This window comes from Ammodytes marinus (assembly GCF_949987685.1).
Source record: "Ammodytes marinus genome assembly, chromosome: 8".
Taxonomy (NCBI): domain Eukaryota; kingdom Metazoa; phylum Chordata; class Actinopteri; order Uranoscopiformes; family Ammodytidae; genus Ammodytes; species Ammodytes marinus.
The window spans coordinates 19,368,975-19,390,233 of record NC_137212.1 but is presented as its reverse complement, the minus strand read 5'-3'; the positions used below and the strand labels follow the sequence as shown (position 1 = coordinate 19,390,233).

The following is a 21,259-nucleotide window of genomic DNA, read 5'->3' as shown; positions in this document are numbered from 1 at the left end:
AAACTACCAAAGTCTGGGGGGGGGGGGGGGGGTAGTTTGGGGTAAATGTTAACTCTTCATTTAGAGAAAAAACACAGTATAGTTGAGTGAGTGAAACTGTAGTTTAACATCACATCTTGTAATCTTTGTTATTTATTGGAATAAAGTATAGGCCTACAGTCTACAAATGTTTTTTTTTTGGTACATAGGAAGGCACAGTGTCCTCTAATCAACAACATGCATCGATTCCACCTGGTTTATCAGTAACTTCCTATACTCTGTGGCGAGCAAGTGATTGGCTGTTTTGGGAAGGTGGGATGTGTGTGTGTGTGTGTGTGTGTGTGTGTGTGTGTGTTGGCTGATTCTCATTTTCATCCTCTTTCTCCCCAGAAACCTGACGAATTGGTAAGCGCACTTCTTCGGATGCTTTTCTAAATACTGTAGCTTTCAGGGTAGTGCCAAATTTGCAATGTTTTTATTCAGTGTCGATTGCTTTTGTATATATATATAGTTTACTGTGTTATTTTTCAGTCACATTTCGATGGACAGACAACATGATCTTATGCCACTGTACAAACTGATTATCAGACTAAACAAATTGTACTGATGTGCTTGATTGAATTTTAGCAAATTGAACATAACGAGCATTTCCTTGTCTGTGTAGGTGGCACTATTTGGTTAATAGATTTCCCCCTTTTCTGTGAAACAGATGACCCTGACTATTGGGTTATTTCACAATCAATTCAGACATTGCGCTCAGATCTGTGTGTATTTCCAGATGCTTGTTTAACCACGAAGGCTTCTGCATCGTGTTTAGGCATTAATGGTGTCTATTCTGTTCTTTAAAAAAAATACTTTTAGGAGGCAAGTTTGGTAGACTATTCAGACAGATGGGATAATATGATTGTTTTCAGACCTGTAGTGTCCCGTGAGGGAGGCTAATACTCACGCACACATGCATTGACCATGGACCTATAAAGAGGCATTGACTCAAAATACACTTTAACTAATTGGATGAGACTTATGCCTGTATTTACTTGCATTTCAATATGGCCGCCTCAGGCTATTGTCAGATTTATGTACAACGACAACGCAAAGTAAATTGATAGAATAAAAAAATACAGATTACAATGATCGTCTGGACCTGCTTATTTTTCAAATACTTAGCTTCCTCATCTCAGTAATAAATATGACCAAGTGGACATTCTCAAGTCTTCACAAGTTCAATTTGCATCATTTTATAGGCGAGAGAAAAGCTGTAATATCATATCACTGCGTTGTTTTTGTCTCATCCGTAACAGAATTGTTCAGTTTGAGAGGTTTGAAATATGATCTGCTACAATAATATAAAGATAATGTACACTGACACGGGTTATCAATTTGCAGATTGTCCTTTATAAAATGTGCTCGGCAGTGTGTGTCTGTCTGTCTGTGTCTGTGTGTGTGCCTATAAGAGCAGGGTGGTTCAGGCAGATGTGTTTTAGCTAATACGGTCTGAGAGCAGCATGGGAAGGGCAGGGCTAATAGACCCAATGACATCATCCAAAGAGAGAGAGAGAGAGAGAGTGGGAGCATACGAGCGAGCTTGCCTAAGGCAGTGAAAGGAAGCAGGCCAGCTCAGACAGAGAGGAGAGGGGCATGAGAGTGGGACAGTGTGTGTGCGTGTGTGTGAATGGGGGAGAGGACCTGGCAGCATTCGGCTGACTTTGACAAGGATATATAGGACTCCACCTGGAAGATTTTCGCTCTAGTTTTCTCCCCCATTTCCATTACACCTCTCCCTCCCCCTCCCCTTCCCCCTTTCCCCTTTCCCCACCTCGTCCTCTGGCACTTATCCCCTCCCTAGTCACCCATCCACCCCCCCCCCCATCTCAGCTCCTGCTTCAGGCGGCTCCTCCGGGCATGCTCCTTAAGCCAAAGTATGGCCGCTTCCGCAACGAGTCTGTGACCTCTTCTGACGACCTGATGCAGAGCCTAGCCATGAGCGGTAAAGTTGTGGCCACGTCGATGGGCCCCTCCTCTGTCCAGAGGCTTCCTCTGCCTCCCCTGCCTCCTCTGGATCACACTGCCCGATCCTCCTCCTCTGCTGGGGCTACAGCGCTGGCAGACTCCCCTTGCCTTGATGGGGATCACACCACTACCTTCTGTATGCTCATCCCGAGGATGCCCCAGTGGAAGTTCTCCAACTCCCTGCTCAGCAGGAGCCCGTCCAACTCTAACTCCAGCTCCAGCTCTAGCAAGGACTCGGGCAAGGCAGCAGCAGCAGCAGCAGCAGCAGCTCAGTCCCAGGCCTCCGTCTCCCATTCTTCATCCCCACACAGGCACAGTGGGGCCACCTCAGCCAGTGGCCCGGTGGCCAGTCTGGCAGCGGTGCTTAACTCCTGTGACCCTGTGTGTGTCACCCCCTGTTCCTTGCAGGCCATTCGGGGGCAGAGAGCAGTTGCAGCTGCAAACTCTGCCAGTGCAGGGGGCCACGGATTTGGGGCCACGGAGGCCATGGCGAACCCAGGGGGGTCCAGCAACTCTAGGGCAGGAATGCAGCGCAGGACAAGGGTGGAAGGCATGTGGCTGGAGGGAGAGGACTTCACCCAGAAGGCTAACTTCATCCACAAGCCCTCTCAAGGCTGGCTGCACCCTGACAAGAAGATTGCAGGACCAGGTGCCTCTTACATTGTCAGGGTGAGTGAGTAGGGCACCTTTTTCATTAATGTTTACTGAATATGCATTTCTAAGGGGACATCTACTTAATCAATTTGTTTTGAAAGTGTGTACAGCAAAAACATATTACTTTTCTTTTTCTGTTGTCAGATATTGAACATTTAAAGGCTTTCCTATCTGGGTGGGAAACAAAAGGGACACCACAGTGCCAGGCAGTTTGTTATGCAGCTCGCGCGGCGAGGGCTGGGGAATACATAATTTAATCCAGATAGATGGCTTGGTGTGGTCGGTAGGGAGAGGAGACTGCGTCAGGATAGGACACATGGGTGGAGAAAGATAACCCGTGAAATGATGTGTGCGGACTGTTACTCGGGATGGTTTTTCTGCTGGACTGTTGACTGCAGGTTGTATATGCCTTGCACTGTATATTATGCTTTAAACAACAACCATCTTTATTTTCCTGACGCATGTATAACCTGTGTCTGATTATAAGCTCCCACCGAAAGCTTGTGGGAGTGGTGTTCTTTGTTTTTGAGATTGTTTACATCCATGTATGCATGAGACCATGACATATGAGCCCCGATAAATGTGACTTACAATCTCTCAGCATAGTGAACCACAATATTCATAATTAGTGTCATTACAATATAGCTGGAATGGTGTTTTTAAATATGACTGTTTTTATTACAAATCAGATCAGGCTCGTAAAGCAATGGACAGTTTGTCGTCCCATAGAGTTGAAGATTATTATGAATTTGAATAAGATGGCAATTTAGTCTTCTGAAGAGATATATCTTTATAGGTGTGTATCCTGGTGATTTGTGTTTACCATCCCAAGCAGACTGCTTGACGTCAATTACAATGATCTCCCTTCAGCGTCTCCCCACCGCCTGTTCACCTCCGCCTCCTTTGCACTGCTCTCCCCGCCCCTCCTCAAACTAATGACACAGCCCTTGATTAGCCCGGTCTGGGACCCATGCACGATTTCTAATGCCATAATACAGGGCCCATTCATTCCTATATTCAATTACATTTAATCACAGTCATTTGCATCATGTGATGTGGGAAAGGACGTGGTCCAGTGATGAGTACATATGATCTCTCACCACCAGGCAAGGCTTTTCATAGATTGGTAACAAGAGCTGCTCTAAAATTTGATTGTTATCTCGGGGAATTTTCACACCAAGCTTCTAACAGCGATATTGTTGTCATCTGCAATCATTCCAGATGACCCATGCCGGTGTTTCTGTTTCAGTGCCTGTTTCTCTCCCACACACACAGTCGCCTACACACAGTCACACTCACACGCAAACATGTTTTTAGCGTTGGTTACCTCCTTTACACTTTCTCTCTGCCAGGCTCTGTCTCTGGCCTGCATCTGCCCATCCTTGACAGCCAGGACACTGCAGCAACCGTCAAACAAGAGCATGCACTGCAGCTGCCAAAGCAGCTATTAATCAGAAGGGGAAATTAAAAACATGAATCCTATCATTGTATACCGTTCCCCTTAGTAACTGATGCATGGTTTTTTCCCTGTCAAATTTATGTTATCTGAAATGTAAGTTTTTGTTGCTGTTTGTGCAGTTTTCACAATGGTCCCTGGGTACAATGAGTTCATTTTGTGGTCGGATGAGCTTCTCAAATGTGCTGCAAGCAGTGCACAGAAGTATGAAATTAGACAGAACTTAACTGTCCAAATCATGAAATAATTACTTTAGTGATGCTTACATGAATCACAGGCAAGTAGTGGCCTGTGTTTGCTTACAACTAATCATCCACTATATGATACTGTTTGGTAACATCCAGTATCTGTTCTTAATCTGCCAGTATATCGTTACACAACAAACATGCTTCCTGATCTTGCTTGCTTCAGTGGTAAAATGAGAAGATATTAGATGCTAAACTGGGTTTAGGATATTTTTTACCTTGATAAACTTTAAAACGGCTATGATATAACCCGGGGATGGAAGGAAAAAAAGTGTGAACAGGCCTGACAGTGTTATTACATTTCTTAGGAATGCTTCTTGGAAAGTCAGTGTCCCCGTATTGCTAGGAATCGTGTGTTGGAGATGTGGCCAAAAAGGATAGGAGCGCAGCTAGGGCAATAGAAGAGGGGATGCCTTGTATCAGCAGATAAGTGTGTGACAATGGAGGCATTGGCAGAGAGGAGGAAAGAAAAAAAGATACACAATTTTCCTGATGGAAGACTTCCCCCCTACCCCCAGTCTCCAAATCTGATTAGAAAGCTCATTAAGCCCTCAGGCTCAAAGGTTGTTCTCTCTCTCTATTTCTCTCTCTCTCTCTCTCTCTCTCTCTCTCTCACTCCCTCTCACTCCCTGTGTCACTCCCTCTCCCTCTCTTTGTTTGTATGGCTGCGGTGTGGGCTGTCTGTTGCAGTCACGTACCATCCTTAAAAAAATGCACTGCAAATGTGACATTGACTGAGCCGAAGTGCTGTGGGAGAGGACGTAATTTGATGTAGCTCCAAATGAGTTCCCCAAAGAGTTCATCCATCACCCAAGGCGATTGATAGATGGTTTTAAAAAACACAACATTTTGTGTGACATTCAAGAATTTTCACTTTTAAGAATCATTTTCAAGGAAAAAATACAGGAGGACAGGTCACTCATTCATTATATGGATGTAACATGTATCTTAGCTGATGATGGCTGTTTATCTATTTTTTCAAACTATTTACCTGCAACTCACCCTGCGTTTCAAATTGCATACTCTTTAAATTTTCTATTCTACGGACTACATCTGACCATAAAAATAATCTAATTAGGATGCAGTAGGCATACACTTGGGTATTTTCCAATACGCACTGGATTGTGGGTCAGAATCGCCCAAATAGGATGCTGTTTTGCTTTCAACACTAAAAATCTCGGCCGGATCTAGTAGACAATGTATTTTTACGCATACTAAATCGACCACAAGAATTGGGACATTCTTAATCTTTTTTCTAACATACTAAATAGCAGAAAGTATGGGTATTGGAAAGCAGCCTCATTCTTTTCAGGTCATCCTCAACAATATGTGCAAATAAGCAAAGGGCATCCTCGCATACGTTGATTGTGTGTGCTAAGCAGAGGACTAAAATAAGCTGCACTTTGTCCATGTTTTGGAGCTCTAAATTATGCTAATCTAGTTAAGGTGCCTTTAGCACCCCAACCTGACAGCAATTAGCTCAGCTGCCCGCTTCACTTTAATGATCTATATGTGGATTTGAGTTAGATTATGATGCAGTGGGAAAAATCATACATACCAATACAGGATTACCTGTTATATATTATGGAAATATCACTTTTAGTGATTCAATGAAGATTTGTAATGCCACTGACATATAATTACTCTTTAAGTACGAGCTGTATTTTTTATTTCTGTACAACTGAAAAACCAAAACAATTGCATTAAGTTAACTTGTCTTTTTGGTTTGTATCTTTTTGCAGTACATGGGCTGCATTGAAGTAATAAAGTCAATGCGCTCTCTGGACTTCAACACGCGAACTCAGGTGACAAGGTAAGTAAGTAACCATTCCAATTTGATCCCAAGATACTGTATATAATATGATTAATATAAGAATCAGCCCCTGTGCTTATCACATTGCTAACATCGGTGTGTCAGCCCTGGTCTGTTACTTAGAGAACAAGTTGTTAGAGTTCCATTTTCTTTTGTTATGTCAATGGGACTTGATAATACTTTCGCAACATAGTTAATCAATGGAGTCACACCTGTAGCTTTTAGTGTTAGCAAACCCTGTAATATAATGTCAATGCAAGTACTGAAAATATGAATCAAATGTCACAAGGTTATGCTCAATGGCAGCAATAAAGTGTAGTGTGTCCCAGTAAAGAGACAAACATAACTAGTGTAGCTAAATTTGCTCGGTGGCAAGACAGGCCATGGTATGTTTATGTCTCAGACTACCTCAGGGTCTTAGTGTGCCTGTGTCGGTGTGTTGTCATGCCCCACATGTGATGTTATTGTTATAAAAGCATTTTTTTGTTGCTATCCTGGGCCTCATGGGAGAAGTGCACTCTCCCTCTCACCGTGCTCTCTCTCCTCCACGATCGATCGGGAGTAATCTGAGCCCACCGTGCGTCCAAGGCTTAAGTGCAGAGGGGGAGGGGGCAGCAGAGATGGAGTGATAGAGAGGGAGATCTATTATTGATGATGTTTGCTAATGACTGTGGAAAGCTGCAGTGAGCCCCATGGACGCGCCCTGCTGGATGATGTCTTCGGTTGGAACTTCTTGAGGAGGAGGATGAGGAGGAAGACGGGCAGTGGAGAGTTCAAAACAAACGGCAATTATTAGCAAGGCGAGAAACCATACGTACTGTAGCGCACCTAAGCTGACTACGTTATGACATTTGTTGCACATCAGTTAGGTTATGATTGTTTTAGGGCATTGATAATGAATGGGTTTCTGCATCCTAGCCGTTGTTGACCACATAATTGAATTCACTGCAGCCTTTGCCAGGGACTAGCATGTGCAAGGCAGTTTATCAATGCCAGCTTTAAAGCTGACTTCCAAGTTTACCATGCATGCTAAAGACATGGGGCCCCGGGTCTGTGATTCCTTAGGGAACATGGGACGTGCCATCTGTCCCACAGGCCACAAGGCCAATGATTGATTGTCCTAATAAATCAAATCAATGTTTTACTGTATGTTAATTTTAGCTGGCTGCAATTCAAAAGCAGCGCTTTAAAGTATTTGCCTTTACGATGCATCCGGACCCTTTCTTCAGCTTGCTGACTTTTTGCATGTCTGTCCACTAGTCCATTTAGTCCCGGGGAACCACAGCAAAACATTCAGCTATTGAGAATTTTAATAATGTACTTCAGCAGGTAGATTTAAAGAAGGCACACTCATCATTCATCATTGTTATTGCCGGGAAGATACCAGGGCTGTAGACAAAAACAACAACGAAAAAAAACCCTCCCATCTCTCTCCTCCTCCCTTTGCCCTCTCATCAGCATGAGTCATTCTAGCATTGTTGTGTTTAATTTTTTTCAAAAATCCCTGAGAAGACCTTTACTCGAGATGGGGCCCGGGACGCTGCTTTTTAAATATTTACGAGCCACTTGATAGGGGCAGCTGGGTTCTTGACTGTTGTCCCCGTCGTCCCCTGGCAGTGAGAGAGCGTGAGCTGCAGCCTCAAATCCGTATTATGCCTCACTCACTCCCACCGTCAGACACACACAGGGGAAGGGCGCTTTAAACGCCCATTAGGCAGCTGTTCCCATGAGTTATAACGGTAAAGTGGTAACATATCTGCAGTAAGAGTCGCACTGTGGCAAATGAATGTTAAAAATGATGCCCCAAAGAAGCAGTAAAAGATGTGGAATTGCACGGAACCCTGGACATCTCCATTTTGGCTCCGATTAATAGTGTTTCTTCTTCTGTGGAATTACACATAAGATAAACAAACACTGTCAATAACGGGCCCTTGAACAACTGTGGTAAGAAGCAGCCTAGGACTGGTGAACAGACGTGCTGGAAAACTTTTGACCTTTTGAAATGTGACGGGTCCGTGAGCTCTGACCTGAGGGTGAGAGGGAGGGGGGGGGGGGGGAGCATGAAGCTTCTGTTCATGTTTAACGTCAGCTTTTTCCGTCATTGTGTTAATTGCAGCCATTTTTCATGAAGCCTTGAACACTGGCTTTAACATTTGAAACTTTTGTCCTCACATTGTTGTTGTTGCTGGATTGGGAACATGTGGGTGCACAGTTAACAGGAATCCGCAGGCTTTTTTTAAATGATAAATGGGTCGTTTTACACGTTTAGCCAGAAGCCACTGTGTTGCACTGTAGTCCAACCTTTGACATTTTCTTTATCCCCCTAATTAGGGAGGCCATCAACAGGCTGTGTGAAACTGTGCCAGGTGGAAGGGGAGCTTGGCGGAAAAAGGTTAATAGAAAACTTTGATCTTACTTTGCATGTTTCATTATACTATTGTTACTTAATACTGATTGGGCTCGATTTACCACGTGAAAAACAGGATGACATTTCTGTTTTCTGAATGTTTTTTCTGACCATTTTAAATATGTGATGGTAATTTCCACTTTCGTTTTTCTTTCTCCTGCAGGCCATGAACAAAGCTCTCCAGTCCGTAATGGGGAAGAGTAACCTGCGATTTGCAGGCATGAGTATCGCGGTGAACATTTCCACAGATGGCCTTGGTCTTATTATCCCCACCACACGACAGGTACAGTACGTGCCTAAACTACCATGAGTTTGTTTTCACATGGACAAGATTCACGTATTTTGCCCAAATAGATTTGAAGGATGTCAACCACTTATACAAAAAGTTTTCCTCAACGACCACAAATACATTAAAAGTCTACAAAATGCAACACGCTATCATTGGTGCATTCTACAAATTCATGTAGTTATTCAATTTCAGTAATGGTAGGGGAGAACAGGGTTAGTTTTCACACCGGTTTCTTGTCACATTCGTTATATCTTGGCACCAGAAGGTGCTGTCTCTGAAATCTTGGTATGGAAATGTCCAGAATTGAGATCAGAGGTCACCTACATAGTTTGGAGTAAGACAGCTGAATTTGAGATGAGAGGAATTTTTGTGTTTTTCATGTCAAATTGTAAATATTTAGCTCCTCAGTATGTTTCTTCTAGGCTTTTACACAATGGGTTTATAACAAAATACTTCTTGTCTTCTTTTTAAGATTTTTCCCATTAAGATAACATTGTGACAAACAACCCCATAGTTTGTGACAACCGTCCCCGTGTTGGGGTTGGTTGTCACAATGTGTCAAGGTGTCTTTGATGGTTAATTACTTCTTTATTACAATAAGTTGGAAAATGAGAGGGATATACATTTCAAGCCAACACCTTAAGCTTCAATTTAATGTGGTAATGACTATTGAAAGATGTTTTGGTGATGAGCAATTCACACTAGAGTAAAAAGTGTGCCTACCAACCCCGTTCTCCCCTATACACAAACACATTTCTCCTTTGATCGTCATTCTCTTTCTCATCCAATAAATAGGTTTTGTGATTATTGATTGCTATAACATTTGAAAGAGTTTCATGGAGCCAAGGGAAAATCCTCCACCGTGGTTAAACAGATGTTCAGAAGCATTTCCCTCTTGCTGAGAACACAAATGGGAAGGAATAATAACGCTTACACTAAACCTCAACTGCTGTCTAATTTAGTCAGTCTGTATATTGGTATCGCTTCAAAACACGTATCTTTTAAACCCTGGTCTGTACTTCATTAAAGCCACCTTTTGGCATGTTCGGTCTGCTCTGTCCACATTAATCAATGATGGATTGTAACAGTGGAATATTGGCAAACCTCCGCCTCTGTTTTATCCACTTGTCTCCTTCAGGTGATAGCGCATCATCCCATGCAGTCCATCTCATTTGCCTCTGGCGGAGACACGGTGAGTGCAGTGCTTCACCAACCCCTGCTTTCCTTTACATTGTGCTTGGAATGGACATTTTGGCAGACTGCACCTAGTTGACTGGATTCCATCTGTTCTTGTTGCCAATCCCATGACCCAGGAGTCAATGGGGGACTTTAATTTAGTTATAAAGGTCTAATTTATCTCGTCAAATTGAATGTTTCCTCCTGTCTGTTGCAGGACACGCCTGATTATGTTGCCTATGTGGCCAAAGACCCAGTGAATCAGAGAGGTATGTCATTAAAGCTTCTCCTTCAACTTCTGTTTTCATAACCATGTACAGTATGTGAGCACTGCAATGTGGAAATCAAATCATTCTTGTAGTGAAAGTAGTAAGCAATATGACATAGTCTACAAGCCTTGGTTTAGAATGTAAATCATCAAAATATATTTCAGCCAGATCACCCATTAATGCTATAGTGCGTAAATGAATGTCGGTTAGATTAAAGCCATCGCCAAACGAGTTGACACAAAGTTGATTAAGCCTATCAGCACCATAAAAACTCTCTGTATTTTTTCAGTATGGCAGCGTTTACAAACTTGTGTCACCCCACCAAAACTGGTGCAGAATCTCAGAAAAATACCAAGAAGCTCCCCAGAAATGTTTCAATTATTGATTCTAGAATTCTAGATTCTAAGAAAAAACTTGGACATACAGCAGAAGGTATACAATCTATGCACGATCATAGAAGGCTTACCTCATGTAGATGCACCTACAACAGTATTGTTGTAATTACTTAGAATTCCTCATGGGGGCAACAGAAGTTACACACTATAGCTTTAAAAACATAAAAATTACTGTAAGGCGCAAGGCGAGGCAAGTTTATTTATATAGCACAATGACACAAGGCCATTCAAAGGGCTTGACAGGGGCATACAATTAATCAAGATTAGACATTAGAAATTGCATTTAAGAGATAGTAAAAACAAAGAAAATACATCCAGATTCAAGATTAGACAGCGATTTAGAGAGCGATGTAGAATGGCTGCAGTGAAAATTACGTGACTGACAATATATTTATTTTCTATATATCCTATTTAAATGAATTACTCTTTCATAGTTTCAAACTTACAGTCATATGAAAAAGTTTGGGAACCCCTCTCAGCCGGCATTATAATTGACTCTGCTTTCACAAAAAAATATATAAAAGTGGTATGTCTTTAATTTACCAGGAACAGCTAAGTACTGGGATGTTTTCCAAACAAAGATTTTTTGAAAAGCAGTATTTGGTTGTATGAAATTAAATAAAATGTGAAAAACTGGCTGTGCAAAAATATGGGAACCCTTGTGGTTTTGTTGATTTTAATGCCTGTAACAGCATGTAAAACTGATGACTTTAAACACAAAGTCGGTTGGATTATGTTGTTAAGCCTTGAACTTCATAGAAATGTCTGTTTAATCATGATAAAATGTATTTTAGGTGCCTAAATGCAAGTTGCACTTCTCTTTGACTCTCTGCTGAAGTGAGACAGAATGGGATCATCAAAGCAGCTCCCAAAAGATCTGAAAAACAAAGATTGTTCATTGTCATGGTTTAGGGGAAGGCTACAAGAAGCTTTCCCAAAGGTTTCAATTGTCAATTTCGACTGTAGGGAACGTTGTCAGGAAATGGAAGGACACAGGCATAGTGGCAGTTAAACCCAGGCATGGCAGACCAAGAAAAAAACAGGAGCGGCATAGGTGGAGGATTGTGAGAATGGTTGCACACAACCCACAGATCACCTCCAAAGACCTGCAAGAACATCTGGCTGCAGATTGTGTATCTGTACATCGTTCAACAATTCAGCGCAATTTGCACCAAAACATCGGCTTTTTATAAAGACCAAATAACTTAATTTTTGTCTCATCAGTCCAAAGCATTTTCTTCCAATATGAATCTGGCTTGTCTAAATGAGCTTTTGCATACTCCATGCAACTGTATCTGTGGCGTGGGCGCAGAAAGGGCTTCCTTCTCATCACCCGCCCATACAGATGTTTTGGTGCAAATTGCACTGAATTGTAGAACCATGTACAGATACACAATCTGCAGCCAGATGTTCTTGCAGGTCTTTGGAGGTGATCTTTGGGTTGTGTGCAACCATTCTCACAATCCGCCGCATATGCCGCTCTTGTACTTTTCTTGGTCTGCTAGACCTGGGTTTAACTGCAACTGTGCCTGTGTCCTTCCATTCCCTGACAACGTTCCTTACAGTAGAAATTGACAATTGAAACCTTTGGGAAAGCTTTTTGTAGCCTTCCCCTAAACCATGACAATGAATAATCTTTGTTTTTAAGATCTTTTGGGAGCTGTTTTGATGATCGCATTCTGTCTCACTTCAGCAGAGAGTCAAAGAGAAGTGGAACTTGCATTTAGGCACCTAAAACACCTTTTATCATGATTAAACAGACCTTTATATGAGGTTCAAGGCTTAACAACATAATCCAACCAACTTTGTGTTTAAAGTCCTCAGTTTTAAATGCTGTTACATGCATTAAAATCAGCAAGACCACAAGGGTTCCCATATTTTTGCACAGCCAGTTTTTCACATTTTATTTAATTTCATAAAACTAAATACTGCTTTTCAAAAAATCTTTGTTTGGAAAACATCCCAGTAATTAGCTGTTCCTGGTAAATTAAAGACATACCACTTTTATCTTTTTTGTGTGAAAGCAGAGTCAATTATAACGCCGGCTGAGAGGGGTTCCCAAACTTTTTCATATGACTGTATTTAAAAATATTATATGTAGGCCTATATTGTTTTTCTCAAGAAACACATAAATTATGGTAATATTCCTGGGGCAGGATATCTAACCTTAAAAGTATGTTGCAGCAGGGAATAAAAGTCTCCGTTTTTGTCTCCTTCAGCGTGTCACATCCTGGAGTGCTCAGACGGTTTAGCCCAGGGTGTCATCAGTACCATCGGCCAAGCCTTCGAGCTGCAGTTCAAACAGTACCTACACAGTCCTCCCAAATCCATGACGTCTACAGAGAGGTAATATGCTGCTCAGCCAAAGTTAGGACTTCTATTAAAAGATTGAACAGCCGTTAAAGTGTAAACATAGTAAAAAAAATACTACTTAAAGGTGCAAACAGGAATTCTAGAGAATGGTTGTTGTCAAAAAAATACCTTTTTGTCAAAATTAGTGAATCGGATCTGCTACCGTACTGTGTTGGCTGTAACTAAATCCAGTGTTAATACACAGCCTAGCCTCTGTAAACAGGCATGTTGCTAGCTGCAGTTTACATACCAGTTTATAGAGCCTAGTGCTTTTTTTCAGCACACACACACACAGTACGGACATGTAGCAGTGATTTTGACAACAAGCATTCTACAGAATGGCAAACTCTACCTTTGATTAGCTAATTTAACGGCTTAAAGGATATAAAATCCACACAACGATTAGATTCATTATAAAATCTTGTTGAAACCTAACCCATCTCAACAAAATAATTCAATGTTATTTAAGGAAGTGTTGACACCAGATAAAGCGGAAATGATGGTTGTTTACTTAGTCGGCACAATCAATTATACTTTACTTTGACAATACTGGCCAGGCGTCCTGGATGATAGAGCTTAGTCACATTTCCCCCTCACAAAATAACTGATGTGCTGTACAACTCTCAGATTACATTGTTATTTTTTACAAGGAGACATGATAGTTTGGATAGTTTGGCTTCGTATTACCTCTTGATCCATCCTATAATATTGATCCTCGCAGCTCTTCTCAACCGTCCGACCAAAACCTCAGGTGTTGCAGTGATGCTACTGCAGACAGGAAACTCCAGACTCTGAGTCTTTGCTATTTTGGTTTCAAACGCACGCCTCAATCTCTAGCAGATTTATATAGACCTCTTTCGGATGTGGAGGTGTCATTTGATCGGACTGAATCCAATACAGAAACTCAGATCCCCTTATCAACATTATTGCTATCAATATTGCTATAAAAAGTAATCATAAAATGATAATTATCATGGACACACAGACTTAAACAAGTATACATAATGGAAAAGATGACTGCAAGTTTACAAATGAAACAGAACTTTTTACCTGAAGGTGGAACTGTGTTAAATGTTGCCTGAATGCCTGACTAGGTGAAGAGGGTTGTAATGACTGAGCTGTGCTATTTACCAGAATATGGGAAATGTTTCCCTTAAACAGATCCTGCTCTGATATAGATGTCTGCATATACTTTTTTTGTATTTTTTTGTAAGTTATTTATAGACTTTATTTATTCTTGTTTATGTTTATTTAAGTAGGGGAGAACGGGGGAATCTGAGGTATCGGGTAATGTGAGCCACCCCCTGTATCTAGGCAACGGAAAACATTTGTGGTCATGTGAGATACAATCATATGAAAAAGTTTGGGAACCCCTCTCAGCCGGCATTATAATTGACTCTGCTTTCACAAAAAAAATATAAAAGTGGTATGTCTTTAATTTACCAGGAACAGCTAAGTACTGGGATGTTTTCCAAACAAAGATGAAGATTAGCCTGAAATGCTAAGAGAGGTAGTTTTTTCTCAAATTGTGGTGGGGGAAAAGTGAGCCAAATGCTGTGGGGGAAAGTGAGCCACTGTCTCACTTTCCCACACCATGAGGCACAAATTAAGTTTAGTCTTAAACATATTTTAATGTAACATGACATATGTTTTATTTTAATGTCATACACATTGTAGAAAAGCCATCATGCCAAGGAAATACACCAGGAAGATGACCTGGGGCAACCACACGGAAAGAGCAACTTCTCATCTTTCCCTGTAACCTTCAGGGCTGGAATGTAGAGTAGGCCTAGTTGTAGAGTATGACAGGCTGATGTTATAATCCAGTTGGGTCTTCTCCTGTGTTCTGAGTCCCAGGCTGTTCTCGCTGGTTCTGATTTTCCTATGCTTTGACCCCCAGACACTAGCTGGCTCTAAGGGTCTTGTGTTCTGACCCCCAGACTGTGTTCTAATCTAACTGGTTCTATCTTTCATTTGAATCTTATTAAAACCTTTTGAATTATAATATGTTGTATTTGATTTTGTTCAGAGTTACTTTCAAGTGTTTAGAAAATTTGCTTTGCTTAATTGACCAAACCCCATCATTCTTTTACTAGTCCGACATTAGTTCTGGAATGTGTGGCTAGCTTTCAGGATTCTTACTGTTACAATGTGTGTTGTTATGGTAATTTCAGAGTGGAAAAAGTAAGTGGATCAGTTTACCCCACAGCTGGGGTAAAGTGAGCCACATGACAACTTTTTTTTAAACAATCATATTTTCACTGCCCTTTGTCTTGAAAAAATTCTGGTAACGCCCATTTCTAGGAAACATCCTGAATTAATGGGAAATGTGTAAATTTGAGTGATAAATCATTTTAGCTCGCTTAGAGGGGAGCAAATGTAAAAAGTGGCTCAGATTACCCCGTTCTCCCCTACTATTTTATTTTTCTTATTATTTCCTATTTTCAGTATGGGAGGTCCTATATCTGTGTATGTCCTGTTTTGCGAAAAATGAAAATACACAGTTTAAAAAAATATAAATTATTATTATCAACATCAACAGATTTTAGAAGTGGTGTTTTTTGTTGTTGTTGTAATAATGCTGTTTTCACACTTTATAACACATTTCATTTTACGTACTGTATGCCCTTCTTCAGGTCTGTCAGGACAGAGGAGCCGGTGTGGGGGGAGGATGAGGACATCTCTGAGCACAATTACTACAATAGCATCCCAGGGAAGGAGCCTCCTGTAGGGGGAGTGGTGGACTCCAGGCTCAGGACCAGTGGATCCATGCTGGGTCACATCCACACCCAACCACAGAGCAAGACAGCAGCACAGGTGAATCTCCAGCCATGCTTTTTGAAACAAACAAAAAGGGTTGGGTTGGGTTCAGTATTGATTTTTCTTCTTCAGATGAATCACCACCACACAGGCTCTGCCAACCCTGCCAAATGTGTGAAGCGCGAGATGCAACTTCACCATCTAATCTAATCATAGATGTAATCAAAGCTACATCTATAATCATCATATAATCATGTGCCGCATTTCTATCCTTTACCAGTCAAAAGACAGCCAGAGTCAGGCTCAACTCTTTTACATTTCTCTCTTATGACTAATACCTTTTTCCTGCTCCCTTCCCCATATTGTTTACATGGAATTAAATGGTAGGAGCATGAAAATTAACCCCCTTAACTGTTTTGTGCCTGCACCATAATTTGCCAAAAGATACATATGATTAGATAAAAGAGCCTCTCACTCCTCTGTTGCCTACTGGGTGAGAGAAATCACCACTCTCTCTCCCTGTTTATTGTTCAAAACATGGTGACATGCTGTAGCTAATGTTTCAGATAGAGTGCTTTCAAACTACATTATGTGAGGACAAGGGATGAGGGAGTTGTCTGATCAGGTATATGGAGATACAAATGTATTTATGATGTGTCCTTCTGGTGTGTGTATGTGTGGCTTTGCAGATGGGCTCACCAGCCAGGAGGGAGCAAACATCTTATGCCCCTGGTCAGCTGTGCTATGAACTTCACTGGGACACTGAGACCACAAGCAGCTCAGGTGAGACACCATGTGGCCGTACACAGGTTTAACAAGCTTCACTAGAGAATAAACTGAAGTTTTTTTGGATTGACAAGAGAGGTTATGTGACAAAGTTATCTTTTTTTTAAATGTTCTACTGAAAATGGTTTAAATGTTTGTGACCTATTGTGGCAGAAGTCAGATTATCTCCGCAGTTTGTGCCCTGAATTAAGTTCACTTACCTTCCAACGTCAACACAGAAGCACCCTGTTTGGACCCTTTCATTTGGATTATAAAGATTAATATTAATATTAATATAATGAATTGAGAATATATCTACAGTATAAAAAAGAAGATATACACAAACAGTGGTATCTTATGCAACTCAATATTTAGAGTTGAGATTTCAACCACTAGAGGGGGTTAAAAAATAGGAAACATGAAAAAGTTTCAGACATGCATGTGACTAAACTAGGGCTGTCAAATTAACGCGTTAATTTCGATTAAAAAAATTAACGCAAATTAATCGCACTTCTATAGTGCCCTTTGACCCGGTGCAAAAGGGGTGAGACGATAGCGCAGGAAGTTATATGTGTGTGTGTCAATATTTTTGGCTATGAGTAGGACCATGGTGAATGAGTCGGCATAGGCTATGCGCACCTGTGGCATTGCAGCGCTGACTGTTGTGGGAGATAGGCAGGCTAAATGAAGCCTGCTTGTTTTTTTGTGGTTTTAAGTAGAACATTCGGCAAAGTTTCTAATTTTATTTCATGTAGAAACCTGAGAGAGAGAGAGAGTTTATAAACAGGCGTAAAAGAGTCATAAGTATGCGATTTAGATTAATTAATCACAGAGCCTGTAATTAATTAGATACATTTTTTTAATCGCTTGACAGCCCTAGACTAAACACATACACACACACACACACACACACACACACACACACACACACACACACACACACACACACACACACACCCCTACACACACACAGAGACAGACACAGAGGCCAGCGGTTAGAAATATACTGAGGGCACCTGTCTTTCTCAGGTCTGACATCAGATGGTTACCTGTGTGCGGATGGCCAGCCACCAGGCAGCAGAGATTATGAGGAGCATCAATACGTTAACACCCAGAGCTTGGAAAACCTCAGTTCACTGGCACAGGGGCCCGATGGACCAAGAGGAGCCCGGGCACCCGACAGTCCCAAGAAGGACCTCTTTGACATGAGTAAGTCCTGAGGGTGAATGTGTGACACATTTGTGACAGAAACAAGTATAGATCAAATTTACTTTTTGCTATTTGAAAATAATGACCAAATGTCAAAAAGTCAGAGTCAGCTTTTATTGTCAATTTCTGCAATATGTGCCAGACATACAGAAGAATCGAAATTAAGTTTCTCTCCAACCCAATGGTGCAATAATAAGAAATGGATAAAATAAGATAAGTAATATTTACAATAAATACATTCTAAATAGTGCAAAAGGTAAGGCAAAACAAAATGGTATTACATTTTCTTTATTTTTTACAGATCTTTTTTTAAAGTAAATTAATTTAAATGTGCAATATGAGGAACAATTATTTACAATATGTGCAATATGCAGTAAACTGAAGAAATTGAAGGTGGAGATGTGTATTCGTGAAACCCTGTATAGGGCCGTTTGAGGACGCCCTGAAGCTCCATGAAGCCTGCGGGGGAGCTGTTGTTGGGTGTGGTGTGTCTGGTGCAGCAGCTGGAGGTGTGCGGGTGCTGGAGGACCAGTGGCCCAGCCCTCCCCGCCGCAGGGCCCCCGTGGCCCCCAACGAGGAGCAACTGCGCAGGGAGTCTTGGTACCACAGCCGCATGAGCAGACGAGACGCAGAGAGGATCCTGGTCCGAGACGGTGATTTCCTGGTCCGCGAGAGCACTACCAACCCAGGACAGTATGTGCTGACCGGCATGCACTGTGGCCTGCCCAAGCACCTACTGCTGGTGGACCCAGAGGGAGTGGTGAGTCTGGCAGCAAAGTGACAAACAAGCTTACCAAAAAAGAAATATGCTCTCAGACCAGTTTCATAAAAAGCCAAAAGGAGAAAAGAAGTTGTGTGAATTATAGCTGCAGTTTTTTCTCGTTGCAAAGTCGTTGTATAACCTTTATTTTTATTTTTCCAAATAACAAACAAAAGACAGCAACAACAATAGAAATACAACAGTACATAACGATGGACCAAATAGTTGGTCGCCTGTTCATTGACACAAATGTTTCACTGGTGGAAATGCATGTTATTACACTGCAGAGCAAATCGCATTATGATGAGTACCTCAAGCATTTTTCAGTCCTTAGATTTAGTGAGAAGGTAATTTCTCTCCATTAAAGTTTTATAATTATAAGTCTTTATAATTGCTGAAATGGATAACTTACATCCTCTCACCTTTTGCTCCCCTACAAACCAGGTCAGAACCAAAGACATGTTATTTGAGAGCATAAGCCACCTCATCGCATACCACCTGAAGAACGAGCTGCCTATAGTTGCAGCAGAGAGCGAGCTCCACCTCAAACAGGTGGTCAGGAGGAAACAGTGAGACACCTGGACCGGCATGAGTACGGTGAGCTTCAAGTATGCGCATTATGGGATGCCTAAGATGGTTTGAATGGTTGAAAATGCAGTTGTCAGGGATGCAGTGGTTGGCGAATTTTACTTTGGATTTTGTAAATACTATTGGTAAAAAAAAGCATGTTTTATAGAAAATATAGCGAGTTGTTCTTCAGCTTGAAGAAATACTTTTTGACATTTAGACTGAGGAACGGCTGTATTGACTTTCAATCTGTGCCTTAAACTGTCACCCTTCTTTGTCTTCTATATTTAAACAGCTGAACTTCTGCGTACCCATGCAAAAACCACAGGGAAAATAAAAAACGGATATGGAAAACATTTTTCCCGGATGGATATTTATGTGTGGAACAAAGGAAAACCAGACTTTACTTTCCATGAACGATTCCACTAAGAAGAAAGGAGGCATCTGACATCCTCCTTGTCCCTGCTCTACTGTTTCCCCTCAACGTAACTATCTCACCCTCAACCTGTCATTAACGCCTCAGCATGCAGCTACTAAGCTACCAAACCCGGAATTCACAGTTTGAATGATTTCAGAGCTGGGGAGAACTGTCAACCGGTGTCAAAAAAAAAAAAAAAAGTTGGCGAATGTTTGAAGCGGACCCAACTTCAGGAAATCAAATAAGGATTCCTTGAACAGAGAAGTGATGCCTTACGACGCCTTTATGAGTGAAGTGCTTCCAGTATAACATGGCTTGCCTCAACCAGTCACAGGTCATCCACAGAACTAAGAATGGACATTGCCAGACAAAACTGACACTTATTCTCTGGTGGAGATACTGTATTTATAAACAAAAAAGTGAAGATGTCAGGTTATTCAGTAGCTCATCTCTGTACACAGTAAATGCAAGAAGTGTGACTATATGAGACATTGGGTGTTTGTGTCTTCTGGAATGTAGAGATTGTTTGTTGTTACGTGTTTCGACAGGTCTGCAGTACCTGACTCTGAGATGGCACAATGGGAACATGCTGGACTGGACACGATTCAGTGCTGGATTTATACAACAAACCTCCCACTTTGAATTTTTTGTTTCTCCGTGCTGATCGAGCCGCCAAAATCCCACTTTCGAAAAAAAAAATGCATTGTCTCGAATGTGTGCAATTTGATCACATTTACTATAAAATATCAGTCATTTGTGTTGGTTAGGGCTATTCATAATTTGTCAAAGACATACTGTACATGTTTTATAAACTGGTCGGTCTGTACTCAAATTAATACAACGTCCTGGGTTAAAAAAATATTCTCTATAGCCACAGTATATCAACAGCCCCTCCAACTTTAGTGCCTTAATAACTACACAGACGGGCATTTGTGTCAGAGTGTATATAATGTGCATTTATGCTCATAATGCAAAAACACTAGTTTTCTTGCCATGCCAATGAATGACAAAACTTCAGGATGATTATGCTCTTATACTTTAGAATGGTCACGTAAGCTGCTCTTGTTTTGGGTTAAATGTTTAATACAGTCTTATTGTTTCACCACTGTCTTTATGTTTATCCCTCACAACAACATCCCTCGGGGGAGATTTTTTTTACTCCCTAGGAGGCAAGCCATAAAAAGCACTAGTCTACAGTGATTGATATACAAGATGGGGGGATTTGGACGTGAAATTAAATCCTTTATTTGTCCCGACTCAGGGGAATACATCACTTTATTGATTGTCCTCGTTCCACCTATTTGTCTTTATATGTCAATGACTTGCTCACGTGTTGCTGCTTCTCTTCTCGGCTACAGTGACAGCAAGTCTCCTTCGCCATTTATGCCCAACTAATACTTTGAAATCTTACTAGAGGTGGGTCATGTGCTTTTTGAATTTTTCTTTTTCTTTTGTGTAATATGTGACATATCTTTGGTTAGGCCTCCCCTCCCCCACTGTTCTGGGCTACTGCCCATACAGTCTATGCTGCTGCCTCATGATTGCGAGATGAAAAATTGAGAGATGAGGGGCGAGCTACAAGGCTACTGGAGAGGTCATGAATGATTCACGTGATTATTTCCGATCTCCTTTTTGCTTTCTCAGGAATTTCTTGGATCCTTTCCTCTTGGATTAACTTCAATGGCTTTTCTTTGTCAATAAAACTAATTGAAAAAGAGGGTATTGAAGGGTATTT

At 41.4% G+C, this 21,259-nt stretch overlaps 1 protein-coding gene across 1 annotated transcript; it reads left to right on the top strand.

The window, feature by feature from the left end:
- Positions 1 to 1,881: 1,881 nt before the first annotated feature.
- On the top strand, positions 1,882 to 19,770 carry shc2 (SHC (Src homology 2 domain containing) transforming protein 2; the record flags this gene model as incomplete). The annotated part of the gene is made up of 13 exons (XM_080032978.1): positions 1,882 to 2,658; positions 6,087 to 6,157; positions 8,489 to 8,549; positions 8,728 to 8,847; positions 9,992 to 10,045; positions 10,247 to 10,298; positions 12,913 to 13,039; positions 15,682 to 15,862; positions 16,495 to 16,588; positions 17,612 to 17,779; positions 18,205 to 18,539; positions 18,984 to 19,136; positions 19,402 to 19,770. 12 exons carry the CDS (start codon positions 1,882 to 1,884, stop codon positions 19,110 to 19,112), a joined length of 2,169 nt encoding a protein of 722 aa, XP_079889104.1. The 3' UTR covers positions 19,113 to 19,136; positions 19,402 to 19,770.
- Positions 19,771 to 21,259: the final 1,489 nt, after the last annotated feature.